This window comes from Mus caroli, chromosome X (genome assembly GCF_900094665.2).
Source record: "Mus caroli chromosome X, CAROLI_EIJ_v1.1, whole genome shotgun sequence".
NCBI classification, from domain to species: Eukaryota; Metazoa; Chordata; class Mammalia; order Rodentia; family Muridae; genus Mus; species Mus caroli.
Genome location: NC_034589.1, coordinates 96,300,484 through 96,327,520, shown reverse-complemented (window position 1 = coordinate 96,327,520; position 27,037 = coordinate 96,300,484). Strand labels below are relative to the sequence as shown.

Genomic DNA, 27,037 nt, shown 5'->3' with positions numbered 1-27,037 from the left:
TGCCCTTTCTTCTGAAAAAGGATGCAGGTGATAACACAGCACATCATTTTAGAATCCTGCAAGCCTCCCAGGACACTTGAACTTGGTCTTACAGAGTACTGAGTCCTGTGCATTAATCTAAATGTAGTGTGGCTAAAGAAAACTACTGTCTGGTGAGCTGGACTCCTAGGACGGGGACTGCATACCTGGCTTGGCAGATGTAGTCTGGAAATTCCAGTGTGCTAATGTAATGCCCAACTCAAGGGTAGATTTCCAGACTTTGCCTTGGAGATCAGTCCTGGGTCAGTCCTGATCCCTAGAACCGTAAGGCCGTAAGGCCGAGCAGCAGTTCCTTTTCAGAGTTAATCCAAACCCTCTAGATGTGCCCCCTACTGATTTGGTCACCCTTATCCCTCCTTGCAACTGAAGAAAAAGCCAACAGTCAGCTTACTCACCTGGAGAGATGACCTCTTTTTCTCTGTCAATGTGAAGAGGCGAAGTCACCCCTTTACCAGGTGACTTCTGGTCATCACCAGTGGAGGGACACTTGGCATCTTCCTCCAGGGTGATGATGGGGCTGAAAGGCAGCCTTGGTTCTGCCATGCAGGCATCCATTTGAGCTACAGGGGAGGTGAGAGGCAGGTAGAGCACACTGGGCTTTTTTGGTACCGGGGGTGGAATCTTGGTCATCTTTTTCTCAGCTTCTTCCTGGCTCTGGAGGCCGATTCTTTCAGGCAGGGCTCTCACCTTGGGGCCCCCGTCTTCTACACTGGCCTGGGGAGGTTGCTGTGTTCCTGAGAAGAAAGCACCAGAGGAACTGGCAAGAGGTGAGAAGACAAGGCTGGAGGATGCTGTTGACTCCCCGGGGAAGCTGGGTGACTTTGGTTTCCGCAACACTGTGTAGCTGTCTTGGGGAAGCTGCTTCATGTGTGGAATGGAGCTCCTGGATGTCATAGCCATAGTAGGAGAAGTTAGTGGATACTCCCCAGGGAGAGAGGGCGGCCTGTGGACCAAACTTGGAGGCCTTCGGGCCAATGGAGGTTTCTCGGCAATGGGAGGTTTCACTTTTCTCTCTGGCATGGTGAAGACTTCCTCTGCTCCAGGTTCCTCTGTGTAATCTGGGCTCTCAATGTCGTCTTCCGGCTCAGACTTGCTGACTGACCTCAGGCGAACAGAACGGAGGTCAGACTGAGTAACCATGGGCATGATCGGTTGGTTTGGACTAGTTTTCTGTGCCAGTTTGGCCCCAAAATTGGTATCAGAGTGATGGCGGCTCACCTTGGTTTTGCTGCGGATGGAGATACTCATCCCCGACAGATCCAGGGTGGTTGAAGAGGTCAGTGGTAGGTCAAATGATAACCGTGACTTGCAGATTTTCTCCATTGGTGATGTTGGGGGCAGCGATGACTTCCTTTCTGGTACCACTGGACGTACTCTGACACTAGCACTTGGAGGAGGTAAGTGGCCCAGGGTCAAGGACATGGAGACAGTGGGTGTGGGTGTCTCTGACTGGCTGGAGTAACCACTGGAAGGGGACATCAGTCCAGTGGGCCTCCCAGGAGAGGCTACTTCCCTGGCTTCCACCTCAATGGAGAGCTGGGAGGGTGTTGTCGCTCTGGAGGTGGAAGGGGAGGCCAGAGACTCTGAGCTTCCCTGAACTTGAGTGCACTCAATGACTGTGGTGCCGGTGGCAGTGCTGGAGCTGGACAAGGACTGGTAGGTGTCACCAGACTTCCAGTCAGTAAGATACCAGTGGTGAGAGAACTGTGTACCTCCTGGATCTTTGAGCATTGGCACAGCTGGGTGACCTTGAGCATCTGGGTGAGGTGGGTGGTGCCCTTGGTGTTCCAAGGAGAGGCAAAGGCTCCTGGGCCTCTGGTCCTTGGGCAGTACCAATTCGCCTTCTGGTGGGAGGGCTGGCTCATCTTTGACGAGTGAGACACTTCGCATGGGTGGAGAGGGCTTCTTTTTGGCCTTCTTGAGTGAAATACTTTTGGATCTTTGCCTTCTGTGCCGTGCCTCCTGCTCAGTGCTGAGGGCTGCAATGTTGTCAGTACTGTTACTGCCCTCAGAGCTTGTACTGGCATAAGGCAGGATGCGGGCCTCACTGGTCTTCTGTTCTTCATCATAGTCCACTGAGGTAACACCCGAATCTGTGGGTACAGACAGTGACCGCTCCCGGAACCTGTTGGTCCCACCTGGGCCTGTTTCCAGCCTTGAGGTACCACGGGCAAGAAGGCCAATCTTGGGAGGTCTTTCTGGTATCTGTCTTCGTAGAGTGGGGTGCTCAGAGTAGCTGGGTAGCCCAGTGCATCCTGCTGGGTTATCACGGGTGACAAAGAGCGTGGCCGCCTCCTTAGGAACCAGAGGTGGGAGTGTGTTCAGAGGGACCCAAGAATTCCCCGAGGAAGGGTTTTTTCCATTTTCACTGACTTGATTGCCCTGGCTGCTGGCACTTGGGGTCATGTATGTGAAAGCATCTCCCTTCCAGGAAGTGGAGAATGTTGACTCTGTTGGTCCATTGCAAGAACTGGGGACACTGTACACCACTGCCATGCTCTCCATGCCGGGATGGTCTGAGGCACTGCGAGCCTGGTGAGCGTCTCCGGGCTCACTAGAAGAGTGTCTCAGTCCTGGTGAGGTGAGACTTGGGAACCGAGCTTCCTGCCCAACAGCAACTCTTCCCTGAACAACTTGTGGAGCTGAGTGGCCAGGCCTGATGTCTGAGGTGGCAGAGCGGGCCAGGCTGCCTGCAGGACTGCTGCTGTGACCTGGGGATGGAAAATACATGTTAGTGGTACAGCAAGGGATTCCCCCATCAGCTGCTTTGTGACAAGAACATCAACTTTGTGCCAAGCACCACTTGCCAACAGCTTTGTCAGAATTCCTTGGTTCTTTTCACAGATGAGGATGCTGGGGGAAGTTGGGTTCTTGCCCATCACCACACAGTGAGTCATGGGGTACCCTTGAATTGGCCAGATGGCTGCCAAAGGCTTTCCAGCTTTGATGACTCTTTTCAGAGTAGAAGTGTCACATAGGGCTACCTTGGGTTTCCCCCATACTTTCTCACTGGATTCATGAAACAAGCTGACCTCAGGGTTTATCAGTCCTGAGGTGAGAAAAAAAGTTTCTAAACTGACTAAAGATCACAGCACCATGTGGCTCACAGCCACAGCAGTGAATCTGGAGTTTGCCAGAATGCTGTATTTCTGGCATCTGTCACTTTTTAACTTTTGAACATAAAAGACTTACTATAACTCACAGATGTGACTACACCATGATGTTCCAGTCTCCAAAAGTGTTCTCACAATCACAACTATGACTGTTATAACATTACTATTATTACTACTTTACCTATATGATAATTCATAATAGCCAGCATTTGTTGAATGTTGACTATATCCCAGGCACGTGATAGGCAGACTACACAAATAACTTCGTTTCTACAGTGACTTGTATTGTAGTCAATACAAGATGACGAGTTGGGGGATGGTTCCCCACTTTTACCTATTTACCTAATTTGGCATATATGTTAACATTTTTTTTTTCTGAGACAAGACCTCATTATTATTCCTTGGCTGACCTAGAACTCATGGAGACCAAGCTGGTCTTAAACTGGAGACAATCCTCACACCTCTGGTACTGAGTGCTGGGACTAAAGGTGTGTACTTCATACCTAAATTATATTCCATTTATAATGGCAAACAATAATGGACATTTTTGTTCAAGATTTATTGTTCAAGATTTATTAGCCCAAGATATCTGCTCTCCAAACTCAATTGCTGGTCTTGCTAAAAGCCCTTGGTTACCATTTAATTACCACATTGGCTTTCTCAGGATATTCAAAGTCCCTCTCCCCAGAATTATTCCAGTACCCTACTGACACAATGCCACTTGCATGGCAGGAATAGTGGGAAGGGTTGGGGGAAAAGATTTGAGGGGATCAACTTTATTGGGGTCACCTTGGTCTCGCTGAGAAAAGTTAGAGAATCCAATAATGGTCCGCCTCCGCCTCAGGGTGGACTTGGGGTTCACGGCTGTCTCTGTGTTAAACAACGAGTGTCGAAAACTTGCATGTCTATCAAACTGCTGCCCTGTAGTCAAAATAAAGACACTTGGGTGCATCCTGGTTTCTGTTTACAGTACAGTGGAAGCTGGACTGCGGTAGAGAGAAGGGATGACGGCAGTAGCAATGAACATGAATAGCATCCAGGCAGGTGACACTTCTTCCCCATCCCTCCCAATTTGGTGCTGGGCACACACACTTGGTTTACCTGTACTTCTTAGGTTTACTGGGGCAGTGCTTTTTCAACTCTGGCTCCATACTGAAATAAATTAGGTAGCTTTTGAAATTCTATGACCTTAACTCGAGAACATTCAACATTCTGGGAGGAGGGCCTAGGTAGAAGGGCCTAGGAGTCCTTGGGTACAGGGGTGAGCATCACTGCTTACAGAGGAGAGTGCTGGCCTGAGGCTACATGGCATTTGATTATGATCATTAAAGTTTCTCCTCTGGCGCTGTGGATAGCATCTAGAACCTTCTATATTCCAGGCAAGTACTCTGCCACTGGGATGCAGTCTGGACTCCTGGGCATTGCTTTTGTGAGTCCAGTCTGGACTTGACCTCATCGCCCTGCCTCTGCCTCCAGAGCGATGTGATGACAAGTATGTTCTGTCGTGCCTAGAGTGACTATGATCCTTTCTCTAGGTCTTCACAGGGTCCAGGTGAAGATGGCATCTTCTACTGACTCCAACATTTAAGAAGCAGCCTGGTAGTCTATTCTACAGCCACCTGGCCACATACTACCCAAACTGGCAGTTTGTGTTCACTGAGCCCTATCAAGTTCTCTTAAAGTGCTGGGTTAACGTTTAGTTCTGGAGTTTGCTGGGGCAAAGTCAGGGTGAGGTGATGGTCCATGGGGCTAGACAGGCACTCCTCGTCCCTGTCTCTCACTAGACAGCTGGCTGAGCAGACCTTCCCCTCAACCCCCCGGCACACCACACCACTGCAGCCCCTTCCCAGCAAATGGCTCCACAGGAGAAACTCAAGAACAGCCTGCAAGTGAGAGAGTCATTTAAGACAGAGCGTATCAATGTTGCTTTGTGAGTCTCACATCATGTTTTTACTTCCCTTGGCAAAATTCCCTAGGCCACAAGTTCTACTTCCTGCCCCTCCTTTTCAAGATGACTTTGGGAGCAGTGGATCAACCCATACCCAAGGAGCACACAGAGCCATTGCTTTCCTCAACTTTCCCCAGCACAGTAGAGGCCATACCAACTTCCAGGCTTCCTCTCGTCCCTTATTGAGGTCTTGCTTTCATAAGGCCCCAAGTCTTGTTTCCTGATATAACTGGCCCTTTGCCTTACAGCCACTGGAGTGAGAAGCAGGAGTTCCATGGGCCCCTAAGCTGGAGACTGAGCTAGTGCTGTCAACTTGGCCGGATCTAGAATCTCTGGGAGCTGTGCCTCTGGGTGCACCTGTGGGGACGGACCTGATTAACTTATACAAGCAAAGCCAGCCTAACTGTGGATGAGACCATTCCTTGGGCAGGGGATCCTGGAAAAAGGGAACTGAGCAGCAGCAAGCATTCATGGTCCTTTGCTTCATGTCTGTGGACTCAATGTGACCAGCTGCTGTCAAGCTCCAGCTGCCTTTGATGAACCACCCCTTGAACTGTGAACCAATATATACTTTTTTTTCTTGTAGTGCCTTTTGTCAGGATCTGTTACCATAGCAATGGGAAAAGAAACTAAGACAAATGCAAATGCGTTCTCACTATTCTCAGGGTCATCCTGGGCCCCCGTTTTTGGTCTTTCTGTCTTTGCCCTGCGTCTTTTGTGTCCCCTTCCCTTGTTACGCCACAATTAAACCACATGCACGCTGCTTCCCCTCTCCTTCTGTCTATTATTTGTATGTTCCAGACCCAGCTTTGGGTTTATAACATCATCTTTACCTGAAACAAACAAAATTTCCAAACTTTGTTTCCATTTAAACTCAAAAGAACACCCACATTCAGCAACCCGTTCGTTCGGCACATCCTGTAAAGAACCCTTTGTTCGCTATTACATGGTTATCAGCTATATTGGCAGTGCAGATAGGGGCCGGTGAGGGAAGAGCAGCCACAGTCCCCTCTTCGGCAAGCCTCTGCTCCCTGGGGAGTCATGACCTGGACAGTGCAGGATGAGCCAGTAGCAGACAGAGTGGCCCTCCCTCCCCAGTACCCAGTGCATTTGGAGAGGATAGGCGGCTTGCATGAAGGGAAGCAAACAGGTGGTGTTCAGCAACTCTACCAGAGATGTTGATTGGCACAAGGTCAGACTGCGTGGAGCAGGGCTGAAGCCAGAGCCTCTCCTTTAGGATGGGTAGAGGGAAGGGGTCATTCCAGGCACTTTGCTTGTTGGCAGTAGACAGGCTCAGGCAGGCCTCAGGGGCCCTCACACCCTGGGTCGTGGTCTCATCCTCGCTCAGCTGCCGTTTTGCAGGCTGTTGGGAGAGAGGGTGATGGAAAGGGTGTGCTTCTGAGCAGTTGAGGAGCTGGCGCCCATAGGCTGGCTGCTTAGGCAGAATGACTGGAGGCGTCCTCTTGAAGGCAGGAAAGCATGTGCAGGCTGCCTGGCTAGGCACACACTTGTGCAGGACCCTTCCCAGTGGGGCCTCACGGCAGCCCTGCTAGTGAGCAGTGGTGAACAGCAGCTTCCAGGGGCGGGGGTGTCACGTAAACAGTTCAAGATCCCCTGTCGGTGGGTGGGTGCACGCTGGCTCTCCCAGGTTGGGGCAGAGGCAACTCACCATCAATACAAACTCCAGACGCTTGGCAGACTGGGGCCTTGGGCTGGGAGTAGGCTCAGGGGCCCCATCAGAAGAGCGGAAGGTCTGCCCCAGAAGTCTGGCCTCCGAGTACTGTTCCTCATATTCTTCTGAAAGACAGCATAGTGGAGACACACTCTAGGGGGTCTCAGCCAGGTGTCAGGCTAGGGAAGGACCATGAGCCAGTCTCCCACACCAAGCTGCCCAGGCTGACTCGATTGCTTCTTTGAGCTATTTCCTGGCCATTGGATTCAGAAATGGAAAAGGGCTTGGTTTCCAGGACCATGAGGGTAGAGGAAGAAAGAAAGTCAGTAAATCCAAGCTGTGCTGCTTTGGGGACCATGATTTCTCTTAGTGGTCAACGGGGAGCCCACACCTAGGACATCCTTTGCTAAAGTTCCATTCTCTGAGGCTCTGCAGCTCTTCAGCTGTTCTCCAGCACTGCTCAGGAGCAATGTGCATGAAGCCGGAAGAGAACCACACTGAGAAGTCCAGTCTGGAACCCTGCCTTAGATTGCAAGAACTTATGTTTGCTTTGTTTTTCTTTGAGACAAAGTTTTACATGTAGCCCAGGCTGGCTTCAGAACTCAAGATCCTCCTGCCTCAGTCTCTTGAGTGCTGGAGTTACATACAGGCGTGTGCCACCATACCTGGCCGCAAGAACTCATACTTGATGTTTTCTAGGTCTGGTTCCACTGTGGGTGGGGTCAGGTCTAGGGAGGCTAAAAGTCAGGAAACCGAAGGTGGCATAGAAGACAGCCAAGTTCACGGGAAACCGAAGGTGGCATAGAAGACAGCCAAGTTCACGGACACATGATGATGGAAGTATGTGTAAGATGTGAACGGGCCTGACTAAAGCCATGGCTTAGATGACATGCAGAAAGTAAGAGGTCAGAATGGACATTCCAGGCTCTGTGTGCTCTGAATCTGGTGCTGAGGCTGCTCTCAGGGCTGATTCTCTGCAGCAATGTCAGTGCTCTCTGCTCCGATTCCCTCTTCAGAAGCTCTTAAGTCTCAGGGCAGACACCCAAAGAGCACTCTTCCCTTCGAACTGTGGCCCCTGGGCATGTTGGAAAAGTTTTTCTTTGTCTGGAGGTGGAGGTGTGCCTCTCTCTGAGTTTCTGCTTCCTGGTCCTAATTCTACCTGTGCTGAACTAGCACATTCACTCCCCTCCACCTCTTGCATGGTAGCTCTTCCTTGTTGGACACAGGGCTCATGATTATCTCTTAGCATCTTGCTTCTCTAAGGTCACTACTGCCCTTTACGGGGAGTTGGGGGTTTCCACTGTATCCCACTTGGGAGGCCCATCAGATGTTTTCTGTTCTGCACTGGGATTAATATATGCTGGCACGGAGATATAAGAACTGATAAGATATTTTGTACATTTCGTATCCATTGGGCACCTCCTGGGGGAATTCAGCCCTGTGTCCAGTGTCTCTGAAAAACTCAAGTAGTAAGAGAAACTCAAAGGTACAAGAGATGGCTTTTTTTTTTTTTTTTGTGGTGCTGGACATAGAAGCTTGGGCCTTGCACATGCTACCACTAAGCTACATCCTCAGCTTGGGGAGATATATGGAGGTGCTCATTGTGGTTGGGGGGTTATTACAAGAGCAGAATGTGTGGAGTCCAGGTAAGGAGAAACCCCTTTGTTTTCTGGTGCCAGCATCCCAAGGCATGGGCTATATAACAGGAGGGCTGGAAGGAATGTGGGTCCCCATTGAGGGAGTCTCCCATTTCCTTCTCCGTGAATTGCTTGACCACTACCCTGTCTCAGCCTGTATCCTTTCTCCCTTTATGGACTACTGAACCAAAAAGGGAGGGAGGGAGGGAGCAACAGCACTGGAAACAGAATGTTAGTATCATCAGTCTGGAAGGTGAACAGAGAGATGGTTTGGAACTGTTTTCTTTTCTTTTGCTGCTCCCCATTTCTTCTTTGCCTCCCTCCTGCTGCGCAGCCGCCTCTAAGGCAGCCCCCCACCCTCGCAGTACCTTGCAACAGGCTCTGGAGATTGAGCTGCGCCTCGCGAAGCAGTTCCTCTACACTCGGGGGCCTGCCCGAGGAGAGGAACACGTTCACTGGCTGTCGCCATGACGACCTCGAGTGGGCAGTCGCTGTCGCATTTTCCCGACCCGAGTTAGCTGCAGCTAGGGAAGGAGAGAGTGAGTGAGAGCGCAGCCGCGGGAGCCAGTGGGCTCCCTCCGTTCCCGAAGGCCCGCCCCTGCGGGGGGCGCGCGTAGCTGAGCTTAAAAGGCGAGAGGGATCGCTGTCTGCAAGATTTTTCCTCGACAGATCCTGCCGCAGTCCCTTCCCTCCTACTCTGCCTGCCTCTGTTGGCGTCACCTCTGCCAGCGTCTCGTCTGTCTCCTGCGCCTGCCGCCTCCAGGTCCCGAGCTGCTGCCTGCTCTCTCTCCGACCCCTGCCTCGAGGTAACGCGTCCCGGACCGAGCCCCTGTGGGTGTGGCCCGGGCTCGCTTGCGCCGGGTCGCCCTGTCGCCGCACTTTGGTCTCCTCCCACGCCCACCTCCTCATTTCTGCCTCCTCCCGCACTCCCCATAACTCACTACCCCCAAGTGCCCGGCACTCAAAGCCCCGGGAACTTGTCACAATGTCTGAAGCGGCGGGAAATCTCAATAGCCTCCGCTTGGCGAATGTGGCCCTGCGAGAGGAGTTAAATGCCCTTCGAGGAGAGAATGTCCAGCTGGGCCTGCAGCTCGGAAGAGCCTTGGCCGAGGTTAATTCCTTGCGGGGCAATGTCTCGAGCTACATCCGCTGGCCCATGCCCATAGTGCCGGTCCTTGCCGAGGAGAACTTTGAGTTCCTGCTCAATGACACTGATCCCACTCCTGAGGAGGAGGAAGAGGAGGAGGAGGAGGAGGTGCCTTTCCTGTGCTGGCCTCCTCCACGCACAGATCCCGAGTACGTCTCAGATGATCTTTTGATTAATGTGGTCCAGGACTATACCAACCCCGACGGGTCCAGTGACCCTCCTCTGTCACCCAGCCTGTCCCAGCCGGAACTGCACTCCCCCATGTTAAAGGAGCCAACCTTTGAGTTCCTTCTGCCACCGCTGGAGCGGCCAGACATAGAACCCTTTTCAGGCGACCCAGTGTACCTGGCTGAATTTCTGATGCAGCTAGAGACTTTCATAGCAGATCATGAGGATCACTTCCCAGGGGGCGCGGAACGGGTGGCATTTCTGATCTCCTTTTTCACAGGGGAAGCGAGAGACTGGGCTATCTCAGTCACTCAGGAAGGAAGCTCCTTGCATGCCAACTTCCCGCGCTTCCTGGATGAAATCCGTAAGGAATTCTGTGGCCCCATCCCCTCACGCGTGGCTAAAAAGGCCATACGAAAGCTCAAGCAGGGAAACTGTACCCTGGGCAGCTATGCAGATGCTTTTCAGTTCTTGGCCCAGTTCTTGTCTTGGGATGACTGCCGCCTCCAAAACCAATTTCTCAAAGGCTTGTCAGATTTTTTTCGAAAGGAACTCTTATGGTCAACTGAAGTGGCCGACCTGGATGAGCTGATTCTTGAGTGTGTCAAGATAGAAAGGAAAGTGCGTGTCCCCAAGACAGCCTCGCTCACTGGAGTTCAAAATAGCTGCTGCCCCTTTGCACTAATTCCTAATGAGGATGAAAATGAAGGTGTGGAGTTCTACAGTGAAAATGAGGGTGAGGGTGAAGAGGCAGGCGGGTACAGGCTTTATCTGAAGGACCAGAGGCAGCACATGACGGCTTTCCCACAAGAGATGAGGGAGGAAGAGGAGGAGATGAGGAAAGAGGAAGAAGAGATGGAGGATGAGGAAGATGAGGACGAGGACGAAGATTATGAATTTGAGGATGATGATGAAGACGAGGAGGAGGATGAAGATGAGGAGGAAGAGGAGGAAGAAGACAAGGAGGAGGAGATGAAGAATGAGGATAGCGATGAGAATAAGTATGAAGAAGAAGATGAAGTTATCGTTAGGGTCCTGGAGCCAGAGCAGGAGCAAGAGAGGGAGGAGATAGAGCACGAGCATGTGTATGTGCACGAGCACATACACGCCCATGTGCACACACTTGCTGCCCACCACCACGGCCTACATGGAGAGCTCATGGTGATGGACGAACCTGTCCTTGTTGACACGTCAACCCAGACCATTAGCTCTGCCATAGGCTACCATGCTGAAAATTACCTGGGGGTATCCCCTTCTGTAATGCATTCTAGCAGACAGAGGAACCAAAATCGAGTCCCACTTCTGGAGGGCCTTCCTGGGACCAATTCATCCTTCTACAACTCGCCGCCACTGATTCGCCATGCAGGTCGCTTGGGGCAACGCCAAATGCGAAGATGTCCCTCAGTGCTCTTCTGCCTCACTCCTAGGCAGGGGGGCCACCGAGCTACTCAAGGTCGAATTCGAGTGTGAGTACTGGGGGTGACTTGGCCACGGGGAACACACCCTTCCACCGCTTCCCTTGCCTCTGCTATTGCTGCTGTACGTGCCCCATCTACTGACCAGTCCGTACGAAAGCCCCAGACCAGAGGAAGACCCCAAAGAAGACCTGCAGAATTCCAGATTGTTTTGCAACCACAACCAGAAGAGTGAAAAGTGCCCAACCAGGGCCATCCAGGAAAGGAGAGGTCAGGACTCAGCAGTCCTCTTGCTGTGTACTCGGCTCAGACCTCGCACAAAGTTGCAAAGCAAGTCTCTTGGCCTGTTCTTGTAAATGGCACTGGTCACCTTTGTCTCCAACTCTAGTTGTCCCCAATCTTCGCCTCTCCTGTGCTTCTTTGCCCTGTGTTCTACAGTGTTATCCTGACTTCACCCCAATGCCTGAGTGATCTGCCCCAACCAATGATCTAAAGGCATTAGATCTAAACTCTTAATGCCCTGAGGCCACTTACTAGACAACGAGCAGGATGACACCAAGAAATATGTACTCGCCATATTTCCTGCAGAAGGGCCTGAAAGGGGAACCTACACCTAGAGCAGTGAGAACCTGCAAAGCCACACGTGCAATGGACAACTTGACTGAGGTTTACTCTCTTTGGGGGGATGGCGGGCAAACGGACCCCACTTTGAGTGCTGGGGTTTACCTTCCCTCAGACTCCTGCCTCAGGACCTCTGCACAGACTTTGGCTACTTCCGCTTTCATGTTGCCTACAGGACTGGCATTAGGGGGAGGGGGAGGCAGAGGTGGTGGGACATCCTAAGGAGTGAATCTTGCTTTAGGAACAGGGCCCTCTTCTGGCTAGGCTTTAAGACTGCAGTCCCAGCCAGAGGCCTCTGAGAAGACTGTGTCCTCTAGGTTGTGGGGGTAGCCCTGCTGGCCCACTCTTTAAGCCCCTCTGACTCTAAGGAGTCCTTAGTACTGAAAGGAGAAAACAGGGCTGGCTCTGCAGAGACTGGACTCATTGCAGCGTTGCTGGCCAACACCCCTATGGTTCTCACGTGAGGGGCAAACCTCTCCTAGGCCTGTTGTTGAACTTCAGTTAACCAGTGTGGCTTAAGAGATGACTGCCTCCTGCACACTCCTGGGGCTTCTTGGGTACCAACTCAGGTGCCCCTAGTCAAAGACCTGCTGTTCACTTTTGGGTCCAGGAAAATACTGCTTCTGCAGTGGAAAGTGCACATGTATTATGCCAGTTCTGGCCACAAAATGGCAGCCTGGTTCACTGCTGACCCAAGTTGTTCCTGGACATTGAACATGCTGCGCGGTGCCTAGCAGCTGGGCAAAGTGGAGCCCAAGTTGTCCGTGGTCAGCAGGAAGAAAGCAGCAAATGGTGTCTCTTCCTCATTGGAGTCTGAAGATGAGAACCCAGCTCTGGAGTTTGAACTTAAGACCAGAGAAGGAACTTGAGGAAGAGGAGTCCTAGACAGACCTAGTTCTCAGACTGGTTAACGGTGAGCTCTCTATTCATCAGCAAGAGGTAAGGGGCCTTTTTGTTTAGCACTTCAGTTTCTTGCCTGAAGATCAGTTGAATTGGGTTCCTATAGCCTGCTGCTACCTTTTACCATGGTTTCCCCCAAAGAGAGAAGTTAATGTATAGTCATTATGGGAAATTTGGGAAGTAGTGAATGCCTTAAGGACAAAATAGCTTCCTCCCGACCATTCAGAACCTCGCCACACAGAGGCAGCATTTCATTCTTTCTTCAAGGTGAGGTCATCCTGCTGGAGGGCCAGCAGCAGGCCTGAAAATGGCTGTCGTCTGTGTGACGCAGAATCATTTCACCTTCCCGAGTCAGTTGTTAGACATTTCAGTTGTTTGGCTTGCCCATTCCCACCAGGGCAGGAGGACAGGGAACCATGTGAAGACTTTGTTTTGTGTCTCTTTTTCAGCTTATTTCCTCAAGCGAGAATTCCAGAAGGGAAAACTCTATTCCTCGAAGCTATGGACCCTGTCTGCTGATGCCAACATACTGGTCACGCTGCCTGTGTCCTTGTGGAGAAGCGCAAGAAGCAGGTGTCTTGTACCTCAGATTCCAGAGACCCCCCCATGGCACACACAGGCTTTGCCTGTCTTCACGGTGCTTCTTAGATCTGCATGCTTGTGGCCCTGACCAGGGAGACCAAGCACATGAGCACTAAACTGGCCTGGGGGCCTTTGGGGGCAGAGGGGCTTTGAACTTCCTTTAACCTTTTCCCTTCTTTCCCAGTTCTTCAATATTTGTTGTGAAGTGACAGCTACAAGAGCTGTCCGAAGCTCTGAGTGCCTCCTTGGGTTGAGGGGGGTGGGGGTGGGGGTGGGGATGCATGCAGGGTACAAGGGTGATCCAAAGACACCCGGAGGCTCCAGAGAAACAAATGTGTTACTGTTATTACTGGTACTGTTGTATTATTGTGCTGTGAAGATAAATTGTTCTGTGTGCTAAAGCTTTCTCTCCTCAATAAAACAAATAAAGGGTGTGTAAAGATTGTGTCTGTCTGTGTTACTGAACATAGACGGGGACCCAAGATGCTTACTTCCCAGGCACCTTAGCTGATCGGTGCTAGCCTGAAGCCTTGACGTCCAGCAACAACAAGCAGTTTTTGGAAGGAGGGAGTGAAGGCAGGCAGGGTGGCGAGAAAGGGCCCTTCCACTTTGGGACACTAGATGGTGCTATGGGATTCCAGTGAAGTAGCTAGAACCAAATTCCCAGAGCAGGCCAAGTAGGGTCAGCGAGACCTCCCTGCTTCTTAGAGAGTGTGGAGTCAGAAATCACTGCACCCTCATTCTGGGACTGCCTTAGCTTTCTCGGACATGAGTGAAAACGTTTTTGTTTCCCCTCTGCTGAGCCTTCCTGCTTGCGAGTGCTGGACTAAGCCCTGAGAACCTGCCATTATCCTTCATCCCGATAAATATCCTGGGCAGCAGGTTACTTATTACTCTTTAAGGTAAGGACAGATACAGGCTTAGAAGCCACTGCCCTAAGGGTGACACTGAACGGCTTCTTTACAATCCTGTGGTTGTTGGTAGTCAGCTCCCAGAACAGCTCCTCTCTGCCCCCACTCCGTCAGTCCTGCTGTCTAACAAGGCTGGCCTGTATCCTGATTCTGCCCGGCTCTGCATCCCCATAGTAACAGTCCCGGTTACTTGAGAGGAAGAAAGGGCAGCGAACTATTTTACCCAACATTTCAATGCTATAATCCAGCCAGGCAATGTTGTCTCTTTTTTAAATCTGAGGAACCCAAATCTCAGGAATCTTGGGTCCAATGAGGGGGTGGGGGTGACTCTGACTCTAGTGGGCTGCATCTGGGGGGCTCTGAGGGAGCCAGACAGGTGGTGGTTCTGTTTTGCAGAGAAACCCAGCAAGGCTAGCCCAGTAGCAGTGCTGAGTGTGTGGCTGATTGTCCATTCTGGGGAAGGACGGGGCTGCACAGGCTGTGAGCTGTCCCAGTGAGCACTGGGCCTCCTTCTAGGGTTTTAGATGGTCAGATGGAATGCCAGCAGCCCTGGGATTTTTCATGATGCTGCAGGCAGAGGGTAATTAGGGTTAGTTTTTGTAAGGACTAATGAGAGCAGGTGAAGGGCCAGAGGAAAAGGGAACTGTGCGCCAGTCCCTCGGTCTTCCAGGCCTGTCATCAACCCCACCCTCTCTTTGGTCACACCCTCTTTGCTTGTTCAGTCACTGTTGAATTCACAGAAGCAACTAAGTAGCCCAGTTGACAAGGTACACGGCAGAATAGCAGCAGCAGTTTGGTGCTGAAAAAGCAGGTGTATAAATAAGCCTCTGCATGGAGAACTAGGAGTAGCTGCTAAGGATACCTGTAGATGAGATGCTTAGAGGACTAGGGGATGGCAACCTTGAAAGTGAAAATGCAACCGGGTTTAAGAAAATAGAGAACAACTGCCCCCTCCCTCTCCCATGCCTCATAAAAGCCTGCTCAGGAGAGATGTGGCTTAAAAAAGCAGGCAGTGTGCATTGAAGACACCACTGCTTTTCTGGGTTGCTGCTGCCACCCAAAGGTAGACAGGCCCCACCTGGGATCTTGGGCACCCAACCTAAGGGAACCTTGCACCTCATAGCAGCCTTTTTGCATGCCAAGAATAAGGAAGTGACAGAATAGAAGAAAGGAAGGGAAGGGAGAGAAGGGTGAGAAGAAGAAGAGGCTTCCCAAAGCCCTCTTCCTAAACGATGGTGTGAGCTGGAGAGGATTGTGCTGCCTAAGATACTGGCTCAGCTATCCTTTTGTTTCTACACAATTCTAATGGCAGTCTAGTTGTGGGGACTAAGTAGCCCAGATGTCATTTACTGGCCAGTTTCTTACAAGCCTTCCCATACAGTTCCCAAAGCAGGCAGCAGTTCAGAGAGATGATTCTAACATATAGTACACAATTGAGAAATCTATATAACGATGATTGTCCAGCATATACTATGGTCTGCTGTAAGCTGACCCCTTCTTGAATCCTACCTCAGATTCTAAGACAGACATTCTTATGTTTTATATCTATGGATATTCCATAGGTGGGTGCAGACATTTGTCTTGAAGAATCTGGGCCTATTGATGTGCAGACTGTGCCCTCCAGGGTCACAACTGGCTTATGGAGCTCAGGAAGGGATAACGAAGGCTCCTCCTGAGAAAAAGCACCTAAGGAATGGGGACCTCCACTTAGTGCATCCTGCATTTTGCCCAGACCAGGGAAAGCTCAGCAGGCTATCTCTCCCCAGGGACCCTGGGCAGAAACACAAAGCCCAGAGTTCTCAAGTTGCCTTGGTAACAGGGGGACATACTTGGAAGAAAACAGTTGGTTAAAGGCTTAAAGGGGTGGATATTTCCTTTGACAGTGAGCAGGCCCTGACCTGCTCCCTGCAACCCCCTCCCTTCCTACCTGCCACATGCAGATGTAGAATAGAGGCCCCTTACCTCAGTAGCCCTCCTAATGGAGGATCGGGGTTGGGTGGGGACTGGAACATGGGTCCCCCTCCAGATGTTAATGTAAGAAAGGTTAAAATGAAATGTGTGAAGTGCTGGCCATGGCTTGGGGGAGGAGCTTATCTCAAAGGACCCACACACAGCTGAAACTAGGAGGCCCAGTTCCCCAGCAATTCCTGTCTTTCTTCCCACTTACCGCACTTAAATGAACCTGGCTGAGGTATGGAATAGGCCAGACAATCCAGCCCAGACTCCCTATCCCCCCAGTTCAGCCTCTCCCCATCTCTCCCCTAGACTATTGCTATAGTTCCTTGCTGGTCTAAACTCTACTATCTCCTACTAATCAACCCACTTTCTATGTATCTGGGGTAGTGTTACTGAGTGTGTTTGAATGCATGTGTGCATGGACACACGTGCTCCTCTGGAACTTACAAATCTCATTGTCAATGGCTCTCCTGGAGACGAAGGCTCCTGGACCTGATTCTGACATTCTTCTTTATCTGGTCCAAAGGTAGGCATGCCCACTCATCTGCCCAGCTACGTTCCTTTCTTCTTCTGGTCTGTCCTATCTCCAGATATGTTGAACCACTTCCTTCTTCTCCTTATACACCGTGCCCTTTCATACTTCTGGGCCTTTGAACATCCCATCCAACTGTCCTAAAAACTCAAACGTGCAGAATGAAATGACATGACCCCACAGTCTTAATTATTTGGGAGGCGAAAGCTGGAGGATTGTTTGAGCCCAGGAGTTCAAGACCAACTTGCACACTATAATGAGAACCTTCTGAAGAAGGAGGGAAGGAAAGGAAAAGGGGACAATCAGGAGAAGAAAAAGGGGGAAGAGGTGGGATTCACACTCTTGGCTCCAGTCTACTGGCAATCTGCTCAACTCCAAGATCACTTCCTTCATGAAAGCACCTCTGCTCCCACACAGCCCTGCCTTGCAGAGCTCCTCCTTGCCCTGTACTTCTGGCCCCATTGAAACATCAGGCTAGAACAAGGGTGTCCTGGGTTGCAACCTGAGCTCATTGCTGCAGGATCTGTGCAATGTGAGAATGTGGACTTTCCCCATGGAATATGGATACTGCACTAGTAGTTGCCTTTGGAAGGAGGACTGGTCCCTTAGACCTGGCTGGTGTTGTGCATATGGAGCTAGGAGGTCCCCACAACAAAGCTAGAGGGGAAGCAATAGGGATTGTAGCCATATAAGCAAGAGAGGGGGACATTCTATGACAGACTAGTGGTATTCTCTTCTGCTAACAGACTTCTGAAACAATGGAACCCAAAGAACTAAAAATTTCCCAGGAATTGCAGTGCTGGCAGAAGGGAAAGGCTGAAGCCTTGGTGTTTGCCAGAGGAGGAACTTGCCTCCCAGGAAGAGTTCTGACAACTTATCAGACTAGCCTGCAGGACAGAACAGAGCCCAGACTATAATGGGTGATTAGTTCCCACACCCGTAGCCCCAAATATGGATTTGAGAGTTACTACACCTCTTTACCTCTTCTCAATGTGGCCACACAGAAAACCACTTTTATCTGGTTTTCATCATTACTTTTCTCTTTAACTGGTGTATTGAGAGCAGAAGGCAAAGCCTAGCTCATTTAGACTGCCAAGGAGCTAGCTGTTCCCTCTTTAGCTGAGCTCCTTGGTAATGTCCATCATCCCTTGGAGGGCAGTGACCTCCTCTCTGTTGTGAAGAGTGACTTCCACTGGCCTTAAAGTTTACACAGTTGTGGCCTTGAACTAGGCTTCTGCCATTCTTGTGATGCATGCCCTTGCCTTGATCACTGTGTTCCTTTATAATTTAATTTCCTTCTTCTAAAAATGGAGGTGGCAGTGGAGCATATGGAGATGAACCAGCAATGACAATAGTCAATACCTGGTTAGCTAGAGTGACTGTGAGTTCAAGCTCAAATGCTTTCTATTATTGTCACAACGTTCCTACGAGCAGTGCCACTTGCCCTGCTCTGGTAGATTAAGACACGCAGCACAGAGGTGAAGCCAACAGGCATCGTAACACTAGCATGCAGACAGGCAAAGTTGTATAGTTCAGAAGTGAAGCCCAGGAGATGTAGGCATGGTGACACACACCTGTAATCCCAGAGCTGAGGCAGATAGACGGCCAGCTAGGGGCCAGATATGGCTGCCTAGTAAGACCATGTCTCAAGAAAAACAGAAAACAATGACACACAACCAGGGCCCAGGCATGGTGGCTCATGCCTTTCATCCAAGCACCTGGTAAACTGAGGCAGGAGGACATTAACTTGAAAGCCAGCCTTGGCTATGTAGTGAGACCTCCTCCACCATCTCCACAAACAGACAAAAGCACACAAACACCAAGACAAAACAACAAAACTAGGTCCAAGGAGCACAAGTCGCCTAAGAGCTCAGGCAGGATGGTCATCCTTGGTGACTCATGTGGGAATGCCTCTGGCAGTTTAGGAAACCTGGATCCTATCTCAAAAGAATATTTTTTTGAGATACATTCTTCCTTGTCTTACATGCATAGAATATGATATGCAGTATGACAAAGGAGATCGATCATATGAGATTGTCATGATTTATTTTTTTATCACCTTGTGGTCCAGTTCTATCACTAATAATAGATTAAACCACAAGGCCTAATGGCAAGTCTAGAGATTAGAGTCTGGTGATCCCCGAGACATAACAACTGTCACCTGATAGGAAAATAGCTGTGATTTCTCTTGGTGAGAAAATCACGATACGGCTAATGTTATTGTGATGTGTTGCCTATGTTTGTACTTCAAGGAAATGCTAAAATTCCTGTTCATGGTTAGCAGAGAAAAGATCAAATGATCCCCCCCCCTCCCCGCAAGTTCTCAGATCTCCTAAGTTCTAGCTGGAGACCTGCTAGAGAGCCACGGAGCTCAAATTAAGGAGTCCTGCCAGAGGGCATCAGAGAAAAGACAATGGCTGCCCTGTCAGCTGTGGGGACAAGCTGCGGGCTGGCAGAGGGACAAGTGTGTGGTTTCTTTTTCAAGAACTGTTTACAGAAATCATGAAGTCTGGCAGCTCCCTCTTCCTCTTGGTCCTGAGGCAGCAGCCTGGGGTGGGGCTGAAGCTGTCACAGTTGGTTTAGGTTTCTTGTACACTATACACCCATTCCAGAGAGTTAACTCTAACTCTAACTCTCTCTCTCTCTCTCTCTCTCTCTCTCTCTCTCTCTCTTCATTTTCTCATTAAGGAAATTTTGGTGGGGTTTGCTCTGTTTAAAAATTGAGACCCGCTTACAAGAGACACAGATGTCTCATTAGTCTAGAAGTCGATATTTTATTGAATGTAACAGTAAATGAATTATTAGAGTTCTGAACGAGTAAATACTTTAAGCACAGGGCCTAGGTAAGGCTTGGGGCATGCAGCGAAAAGGGGAAAAGATACCAACTGGGTCAGTAACCCTAGGCCATCAGTCAGAATCAGCCCTTGCCCCACATCTCAAATGCCTTTTCCTGCCTTCCTGAGTCTCCCACCTGTCATCTGAATCCCTGCCAACCAGGACAGCACAGTCCTGGGCACTGTGACCAAGGAGGCATATGGTCAGAATGATAGGAGGCCTTCCTTGTTCTGTTCCCATTCAGGATTCAATGTGGACAGTGCTCAATAAGATCAAGCCCCAGGCCTATCCACAATGCTTTGCTCCAGGGTTCCTGCTGGTCTGAACTTGATGCTTTCGGCTCAGTTCCAGGCCCTCATACTTACTCCAAAATGAGCCACTTTGGCTGAGGGCCACGTACTAAAAAGCTGCAGCTTAATTCCCACAGCAAGAGGTAGGACCGTGACAGCCCTGTGAGCCACAGTCACTAGTTACTAAAGACGCGGGTTCAAAATCAATTTGCCTCAGTTGGCACAAGGAACAGAAATGTATGCTTTGGGGCTCTGGCTGAAAGCTACACATGGGAGAGATATAGGCTTTTGCCTGTGAAGGACTTTCTTAGATGTCCAAACACAGACAGAAGGAGGCCAAATCGGATTTCAAAAACATTTTTATTTTTTGGTTAGACTAACCAAGAAAGAGAGGCAGAAGGCTCTCATTGACTAAATCTCAGAAGTAAACACCGGGATATTATAATTTGACTGTAAAGAAGCAAAAGAATCCGAAAGAAAGATACTGTGAACAGTTGTAAGCCAAAAAGACAACCTAGATGAAATGACTAAGTTCCTAGAAAGACACAAACTGTCAAAAATGACTCAAGATGAGGCCAGCAAGATGGTCTAGCAGATAAAAGTGTTTGCTGTGCAAAGCTGACGACCAGCGTTCTATCCCTGGATCCCATGGAAGAAGGAGAGAACTGACTCTCGAAAATCGTTCTCTGACCTCTGCACATTGTGGTGCTTCAAACATGAATGGCTCCTATAGGCTCATATATTTGAATGCTTAGTCATCAGGAGTAGAACTGTTTGAACTGATTAGGAGGCGTGATCCTGTACAATCCGGTAGCAGCACCTGCACAGTAGTTTATGACCAGGGAATCTGATGCCCTCTTCTGGCTTTCATGAGCATTGCATGCATGTGGTACACAGATTTGGATGAAGACAAAAGATTCACACACATAAAATACAAACGAATAGATCTTTTAAGAAAATGAACGGATAAATAAAATATAGTGTACACACAGTGGGATTTCTTAAAGAGAAAAATTCACCAATTCACTAGTTAAGTTTACCAAATATTTAAAGAAAAAGTAGCACTAACTCTTTAGAAACTCATTCAATAAGTATATAGAGTCATTCAATATTGATGAGAATGTAATGCCTTCCAGTTCACTGCATTAGGCCAGTGCTACTCTGACACTAACACCGACAACAAACAACACAAATATAGACCATCATCCCTGATGTCAAAATTCTCCACAAAACATTAGCGTACCAAATCCAGGAAGATAAAAGTAACTATGCGCCACTACCGAGTAGAATTTATCTTAGGAATGCGAGATTGTCTTAACATTTGAAAATCAATGTAACAAGTCATAGTGATTAATGAAAAACAAAACCATGATCAATCTTAGCAAAAAAAAGGATTTGATATAAAAACTATTCAACATCCTTTCATGTTAAAAGCATGCAAACAAACTAAGAATTGACAAAAAAAAAAACATGTAAGAGAAACTCACAATAACACAACACAGTATGTCTGGAAACACAGGATACATTCTCCCTAAGATGAGAAATAAGAGCAGGGTTTACTCTCTATTACTTCCATTCAACATTATACTGGAATGTGGTGGTTTGAATGAGAAATTCTCCTCTACATGCTCACATATAGAAACACTTGGTCTCCAGCTGGTGATGCTGTTTGGTGGAAATTATGGAACCTTTTGGAGACGGAGCTTTGCTGGAGGATGTGCCTCACTGGGGGTGGGCTTTGAGGGTTTTATGGCCTAACCCCACTTTCTGTTCCAGTTCTCTGCTTCCTTTACACAGAGGAAATGTTGGGGTACATTGTATGAAGGTGTGTCTCTGTTTATTTAATTGTTAGTTCTGTACTAGCAGAGGGCTAAATGCTCGCAGGATCTTGGTATTTTTTTTTTTCCCCTATGGTCCATCAACCATCTCATATTTTGTAAATATTCATTCCTCCTCACCAGCCTAAGGTAATCTAGAATTGTATCTGATTGGTTGTAATAAAGATCTCACAGCCAATAGCTGGGCAGGAAGTGGAGGGTGGATCTCATGGGCAGAGAGAGGGACTCAGGGACGATTTGCCAGCTGACTTGGGGTGGATGGATGGAGCAGAGAGATAGACTTGACTTCAAGTCAGGTCAGAGGATAGAATCAGACGGAACAGAGTAATTGGGAGATTGCCCAGCAAAGGTCTAAGCTTTAAAATATTAAAACGACTCAGTGTCATTATTTATATCGCTGGCCAGTCTGAGAAAGTCTGGCATTAAATGGGATCTGTCTGCTTACTGCTTCTGCCACACTAGGATGGACTTTATCCCTCTACAGCCACAAGGTAAAATAAATCCTTTCCTCCTTAAGTTGTTTTTTGATCATGATATTTTATCACAGCATCAGAAAAGTAGCTAATACATACAGGTTGTAATCAGAATGATTAAATAAAAATTAAATCAAACACCTACATATTGGAAAGGAAGAAGAAAATTAAATTTCAAAGACCACAATGAAAGATTCTAAGAAATCCATTAGAAATCTATTAGAAATAATGTGTTTGATATGAATTATAAAAAATGTATTATTAAATGCTTATAATAAAATCTGAAACAAAATAAGGAAATTAATCAGGAATGATGGATAGTACGAGCATATAATCCCAGCTATTTAGAAGACATTAATAGAATGATATAAAATTTGTGGCCAGCCTGGGCAACATTGTGAGACTACATCTCCAAATAAAAATTTTAAAAAGAGAGTTAGGACTGTAGTTCAATGGAAAAGCTCTGGTCGGACATAAATAAGGTTCATTCAGAATCCAGTGCTGACCACTAATTAAAAACAAGACGCCTATTCTATTTACAATATCATCATAAAAATAATAAAGCAGTGTGTAAAAAGCACTACCTGATGACCTGATTTCCATGTCTGAAATAAAAGTAAAAAGTTGATGTGGCTGGGGAGTGGGGTGGTAGGGGTGATTTGGAGGAGTGCACGCCTTAAATCCCAGTACTTGCAAGGCAGAGGCGGGTGGATTTCTGTGAATTCGAGGCTAGCCTGGTCTACAGAGTGAGTTCCAGGATAACCAATACTATACAGAACAATCCTGTCTCAAAACCACCAAAAGAAAGAAAGAAAGAAAGAAAGAAAGAAAGAAAGAAAGAAAGNAAGGAAGGAAGGAAGGAAGGAAGGAAGGAAGGAAGGAAGGAAGAAAGAAAGAAAGAAAGAAAGAAAGAAAGAAAGAAAGAAAGCAAGCGAGCAAGCAGATGTGATGGTGAGCATCTATAATGCCACTATTCCTATGGAGACATGGGAGGCAGAGCCTAAAGAATCAACTGTCAATCTGTGAGCCAGCTATCCAGGAATTCACTGCTCAGCAATAGAAACAATGGAAACACCTCAACAAGGTGAAAGGAGAGGATTGAGTCCCAAAAGTTGTCTTCTGAACTCCATATGTGCACCACAATATGTATGTACCTACGTACCTACTCACCCCTCTCTCTCTAAGGAAACACACACACACACACACACACACACACACACACACACACACACACACACACTTTAGGATGGGGTGTTGAGATGGAGACCTTGGGACCACCAGGCTTTATTCTTTTTAAAAATATATTTATAGCTAGGCATGGTGGCACACGTCTTTAATCCCAGCACTGGGAGGCAGAGGAAGCTGGATCTCTATGAGTTCAAGGCCAGCCTGGTGTACAGAGCAAGCTCCAGGTCAGCCAAGGCTACATAGTGAGATGGTGTCTTATAAAACAAAACCTCAAAGAATTAAAATGAAAAGGAGGGCTGTACTGGCTGGTTTTGTGTGTCAATTTGACACAGGCTGGAGTTATCACAGAGAAAGGAGCTTCAGATGAGGAAATGCCTCCATGAGATCCAGATATAAGGCATTTTCTCGATCAGTGATCAAGTGGGGAGGGCCCATTGTGGATGGTGCCATCCCTGGGCTCTTGGGTTCTATAAGAAAACAAGCTGAGGGGCTGGAGAGATGGCTCAACAGTTAAGAGCACTGACTGCTCTTCTATAGGTCCTGAGTTCAAATCCCAGCAACCCCATGCTGACTCACAACCATCTGTAATGATATCTGATGCCCTCTTCTGGTGTGTCTGAAGACAGCAACAATGTACTCATATGCATAAAATAAATGAATCTTTAAAAAAAATCTGTATAGTGAAAGCTACAAAACATGGAAAAGTTAACAATGAGAGCAAGAAGAAAGATATTCTATTCTTATGGATTAGAATAATTAGTATTATTAGAACACTACTATATATTGCTATACAGATACAACTCAATTATTATTACACTTCCAATTTCTTTGTATAAACTGACATAGGGACCCTCAAATCTATATGAAAATTCAGACGGCCCAAAATTGCTAAAACAATCTTGAAACAAAACAAAACAAACAAACAAACAAACAAAAAAAAGTAGGAGGACTCGCTTGCTGATTGCAAAACTTTATACAAGTTTTTGATAATTAAAATTTTAAGTATCAAACTTAGGGTCGAATATATAAAGCAATATAATAGAACTGAGAGTCCAGACAAGCCTAAACAGCTGACCTCTGACCAAGGTGCTAATTCCATTCAAAGAGAAACAGGCTTTTCAACAAAAAAGTGGTGTTGGGGACAACTGATTGAGTAAATGCAAAAACCACAAACAAACAAAAAAAAGGAGCTGGAATCCATTCTCATGTGCACAACAAAAGCAGACCCAAGTATACCAAAGGACTATACATAGCAGTTAGAACTACAAAAATTAGGAAGCATAGGTATAAATCTTTGAGACATTAGATTAAATAGATCATGGTTTCTTAGATATGACAATAAAAGAAAAATAAAAATTGGACTTCATGGAGATTTAAAACATTTTGTTACAAGTAATTCCATGCTGGAAGTGAAAAGACAGAATGTGAGAGCATATTTGCAAGTTATGTATCTGATAAGAGACTTGCATCTAAAATGTATACGCATCTTTTATAAATCAATGAGATAAATAATCCAGGTCAAAAATTGGCAAAGTCTCTTAAAAGGTATTTCTCCAAAGATACACAAATAGCCAATAAACACACAAGACGATGTTCAATACACAATTAATCACCAAGGAAATAAAAGTAAAAAATACTACTTCATATCCACTAGGATAGCTACAACAACAACCAAGCAAACAAACATGTTAGTTAGGATGTGTAGAAACTCTTCCCCTCATAGACTGATGATAAATCCACTTTGGTAAACAGCCTTGCAAGCTCCCAAAATGTCAAACACAGAGTTATTGCATGATATAACATTTTTGCTACTAGGAATGTACCCAAGAGAATGAAAATATATGTCCACATAAAAACTTAAACATGAGTGTTCATCGCTGAACTATTTTATCCTAGCCCCATAGTAGAACAATGCAAATGTTCAAATTGGCCAGTAGATAAACCAATCAATCATACAGCGAAACAGAAGTCTTCACACATTCTACAATAGGGATAGACCTTGAAAACATCAAGCAGTGTGAAAGAATTTGGATGCAAAAGGCCACATAGTGAGTGATTCCATTTTATGATATCCAGAACAAGTAAACTCATAAAATCAGAAAATATATCAATGCTTGCCTAAGGCTGGAGAGAGGCTTGAGAGGCAATGGTGAGTGACCCATAATAGAAACACTAGGGTGATGCTCTAAAATTGATAATGATAGTGATGGCTGCATACTCTCTGATGTTACTCTAGTGTAGTATAAACTCACTGAATTGCACAACTGGGAAGGGGTGGATTTTATGGTGTGTTCATGCTTTGTCACAATAAAGCTGTTCTGAAACAAAAACAAACAAAACCCACGAGTGAACACCAAGCCTTACAAAGCAGAAGTGTACCATAGTACCGTACTGAAACATCAAGACAAGATAGGACCATGTGACACACTGCAAAAATCCCAGTGCATCTCAGTAAAGCCCAGGCAGTGACCATACGTGACTAGGCACTGGGCCCATCAAGAATTAAAGTGTTTATTGGAATGCAAAGAAATACACTTTAGAGGCAAGCACCATGCTAAACTCTTACTAGAATACAGATTCTGGGTACCATAGTTTTAAATAGGGACAGGTGGGGCTGGAAGTAGCATATGTGGTTGGAGCTTCAAATCACACCCTACTTCTGTACCCCTCCCTCAATCACCTGAGCTGGAACTTGGTCTTGCAATCAGTTCTCCCAGTCTTATATCAGATTTTATAGCCCAATCAGAATGGAGATGACAAAAGAGTAGAGACTCCACTGACCAACTGGATACCTTTGCAAATTAAAATCTATTTGAGCTCTCATCAGGTAATTCAGATATCTCCACAGCAATCAATGAACTTGGGCAGCTTCCAAGACCTCCCTGCATCTTAGATGGACTCTCTCCCTCTCTGTTGTGTCCACCCCTTTAGTCTCATATCCATTCCCCAGCGGATCTCCCTGGGTCAGCTATACTTCATACTGTGGTTAAGCTTCCTCTGGTGCAACAGGCATGTGTTCATATCTTTCGCATTCTAAACTGTTGTAACCTTGAGTTTGATGCTACTGCAATGTCACCCGAGGAGCACAGACCTACCCTCCTGCCCCTAGGTGGGGATGAGATCCACAAATAGCAGTGGGACCACCCTAAGTCTTCAACAGTAGTCCTGACTTCCACTCTGCCCATTACTTATTCAGGAAGTACTATGTTTATCTACTTCACCAGAGTACACTCACTAGATTCTGAAGATATATTATCTCTAATCATATTTCAAAAGCTTGTGACTGTAGAAAGAAAGCACTCAAGAACTTCACCCTGTCCACTTACACATACATTTATACATAAGTCCCGCCAAAGTAATGATAGAATTTTACTTAGCAAATCATATTGACTTTATGATCCACTCAGAATCACTGTCATGCTGAAGGAATGTGTGTGTGTGTGTGTGTGTATCCTGTAAAGCAGATTATATTATTTCTCTCATGTTACAGATGAAGAAGTTAAAAGACACTGAGAGGTTGCAGAGCTTGTCCAAGGTCATACGGATAGAACTCAGGCTGCCTGGTACCAGAGTTTGTGTTCACAACTCTTTGGAGAAACAAAAACCTAGAATATTTAGCATCACTTTCAGATACTCCAGCTGAAGGTGAGCATGGGACCCAGAAATCTGCATGCCTAACAGGTTCCCAAGGGATGCTGATGCTGTTGGTACAAAGATTATGCTCTGATAACCATTGCCTATGTTGCCTTCGAGACAGTAACACAGCGTTCAG

The 27,037-nt window shown here is 47.4% G+C and overlaps 2 protein-coding genes across 7 annotated transcripts in view; one reads left to right on the top strand and one right to left on the bottom strand.

Moving 5' to 3' along the window:
* Nhsl2 (NHS like 2) overlaps positions 1-27,037 on the bottom strand; it is a 243,221-nt gene that overhangs the window by 10,815 nt on the left and 205,369 nt on the right. For 2 of the 4 annotated variants that reach the window (XM_029473275.1, XM_029473276.1), the window contains 2 exons: positions 3,942-4,073; positions 435-2,750 (listed from right to left, as the gene is read on the bottom strand). In XM_029473275.1, the coding sequence (XP_029329135.1) occupies positions 435-2,750; positions 3,942-4,073 (2,448 nt within the window). Of the gene's footprint in view, positions 1-434; positions 2,751-3,941; positions 4,074-6,270; positions 6,464-6,769; positions 6,898-8,777; positions 8,934-27,037 lie in introns of all 4 variants that reach the window. The other 2 variants (XM_029473274.1, XM_029473277.1) reach the window with 2 other exon arrangements.
* On the top strand, positions 8,963-13,672 carry Rtl5 (retrotransposon Gag like 5). Of its 3 annotated transcripts, none has more exons than XM_029473280.1 (2): positions 8,963-12,699; positions 13,110-13,672. In XM_029473280.1, the coding sequence occupies exon 1, from the start codon at positions 9,395-9,397 to the stop codon at positions 11,192-11,194; it is 1,800 nt and encodes a 599-aa protein (XP_029329140.1). In that variant the 5' UTR covers positions 8,963-9,394; the 3' UTR covers positions 11,195-12,699; positions 13,110-13,672. The 3 variants fall into 3 exon arrangements, with proteins under 3 accessions (XP_029329140.1, XP_029329139.1, XP_029329138.1); XM_029473279.1 differs by having other exon boundaries at positions 9,310-12,673; XM_029473278.1 differs by having other exon boundaries at positions 9,310-13,010.

Excerpts from the sequence above, each read along its gene's own strand:
- Rtl5 (XM_029473280.1), top strand. The coding sequence starts at position 9,395 with ATGTCTGAAGCGGCGGGAAATCTCAATAGCCTCCGCTTGGCGAATGTG.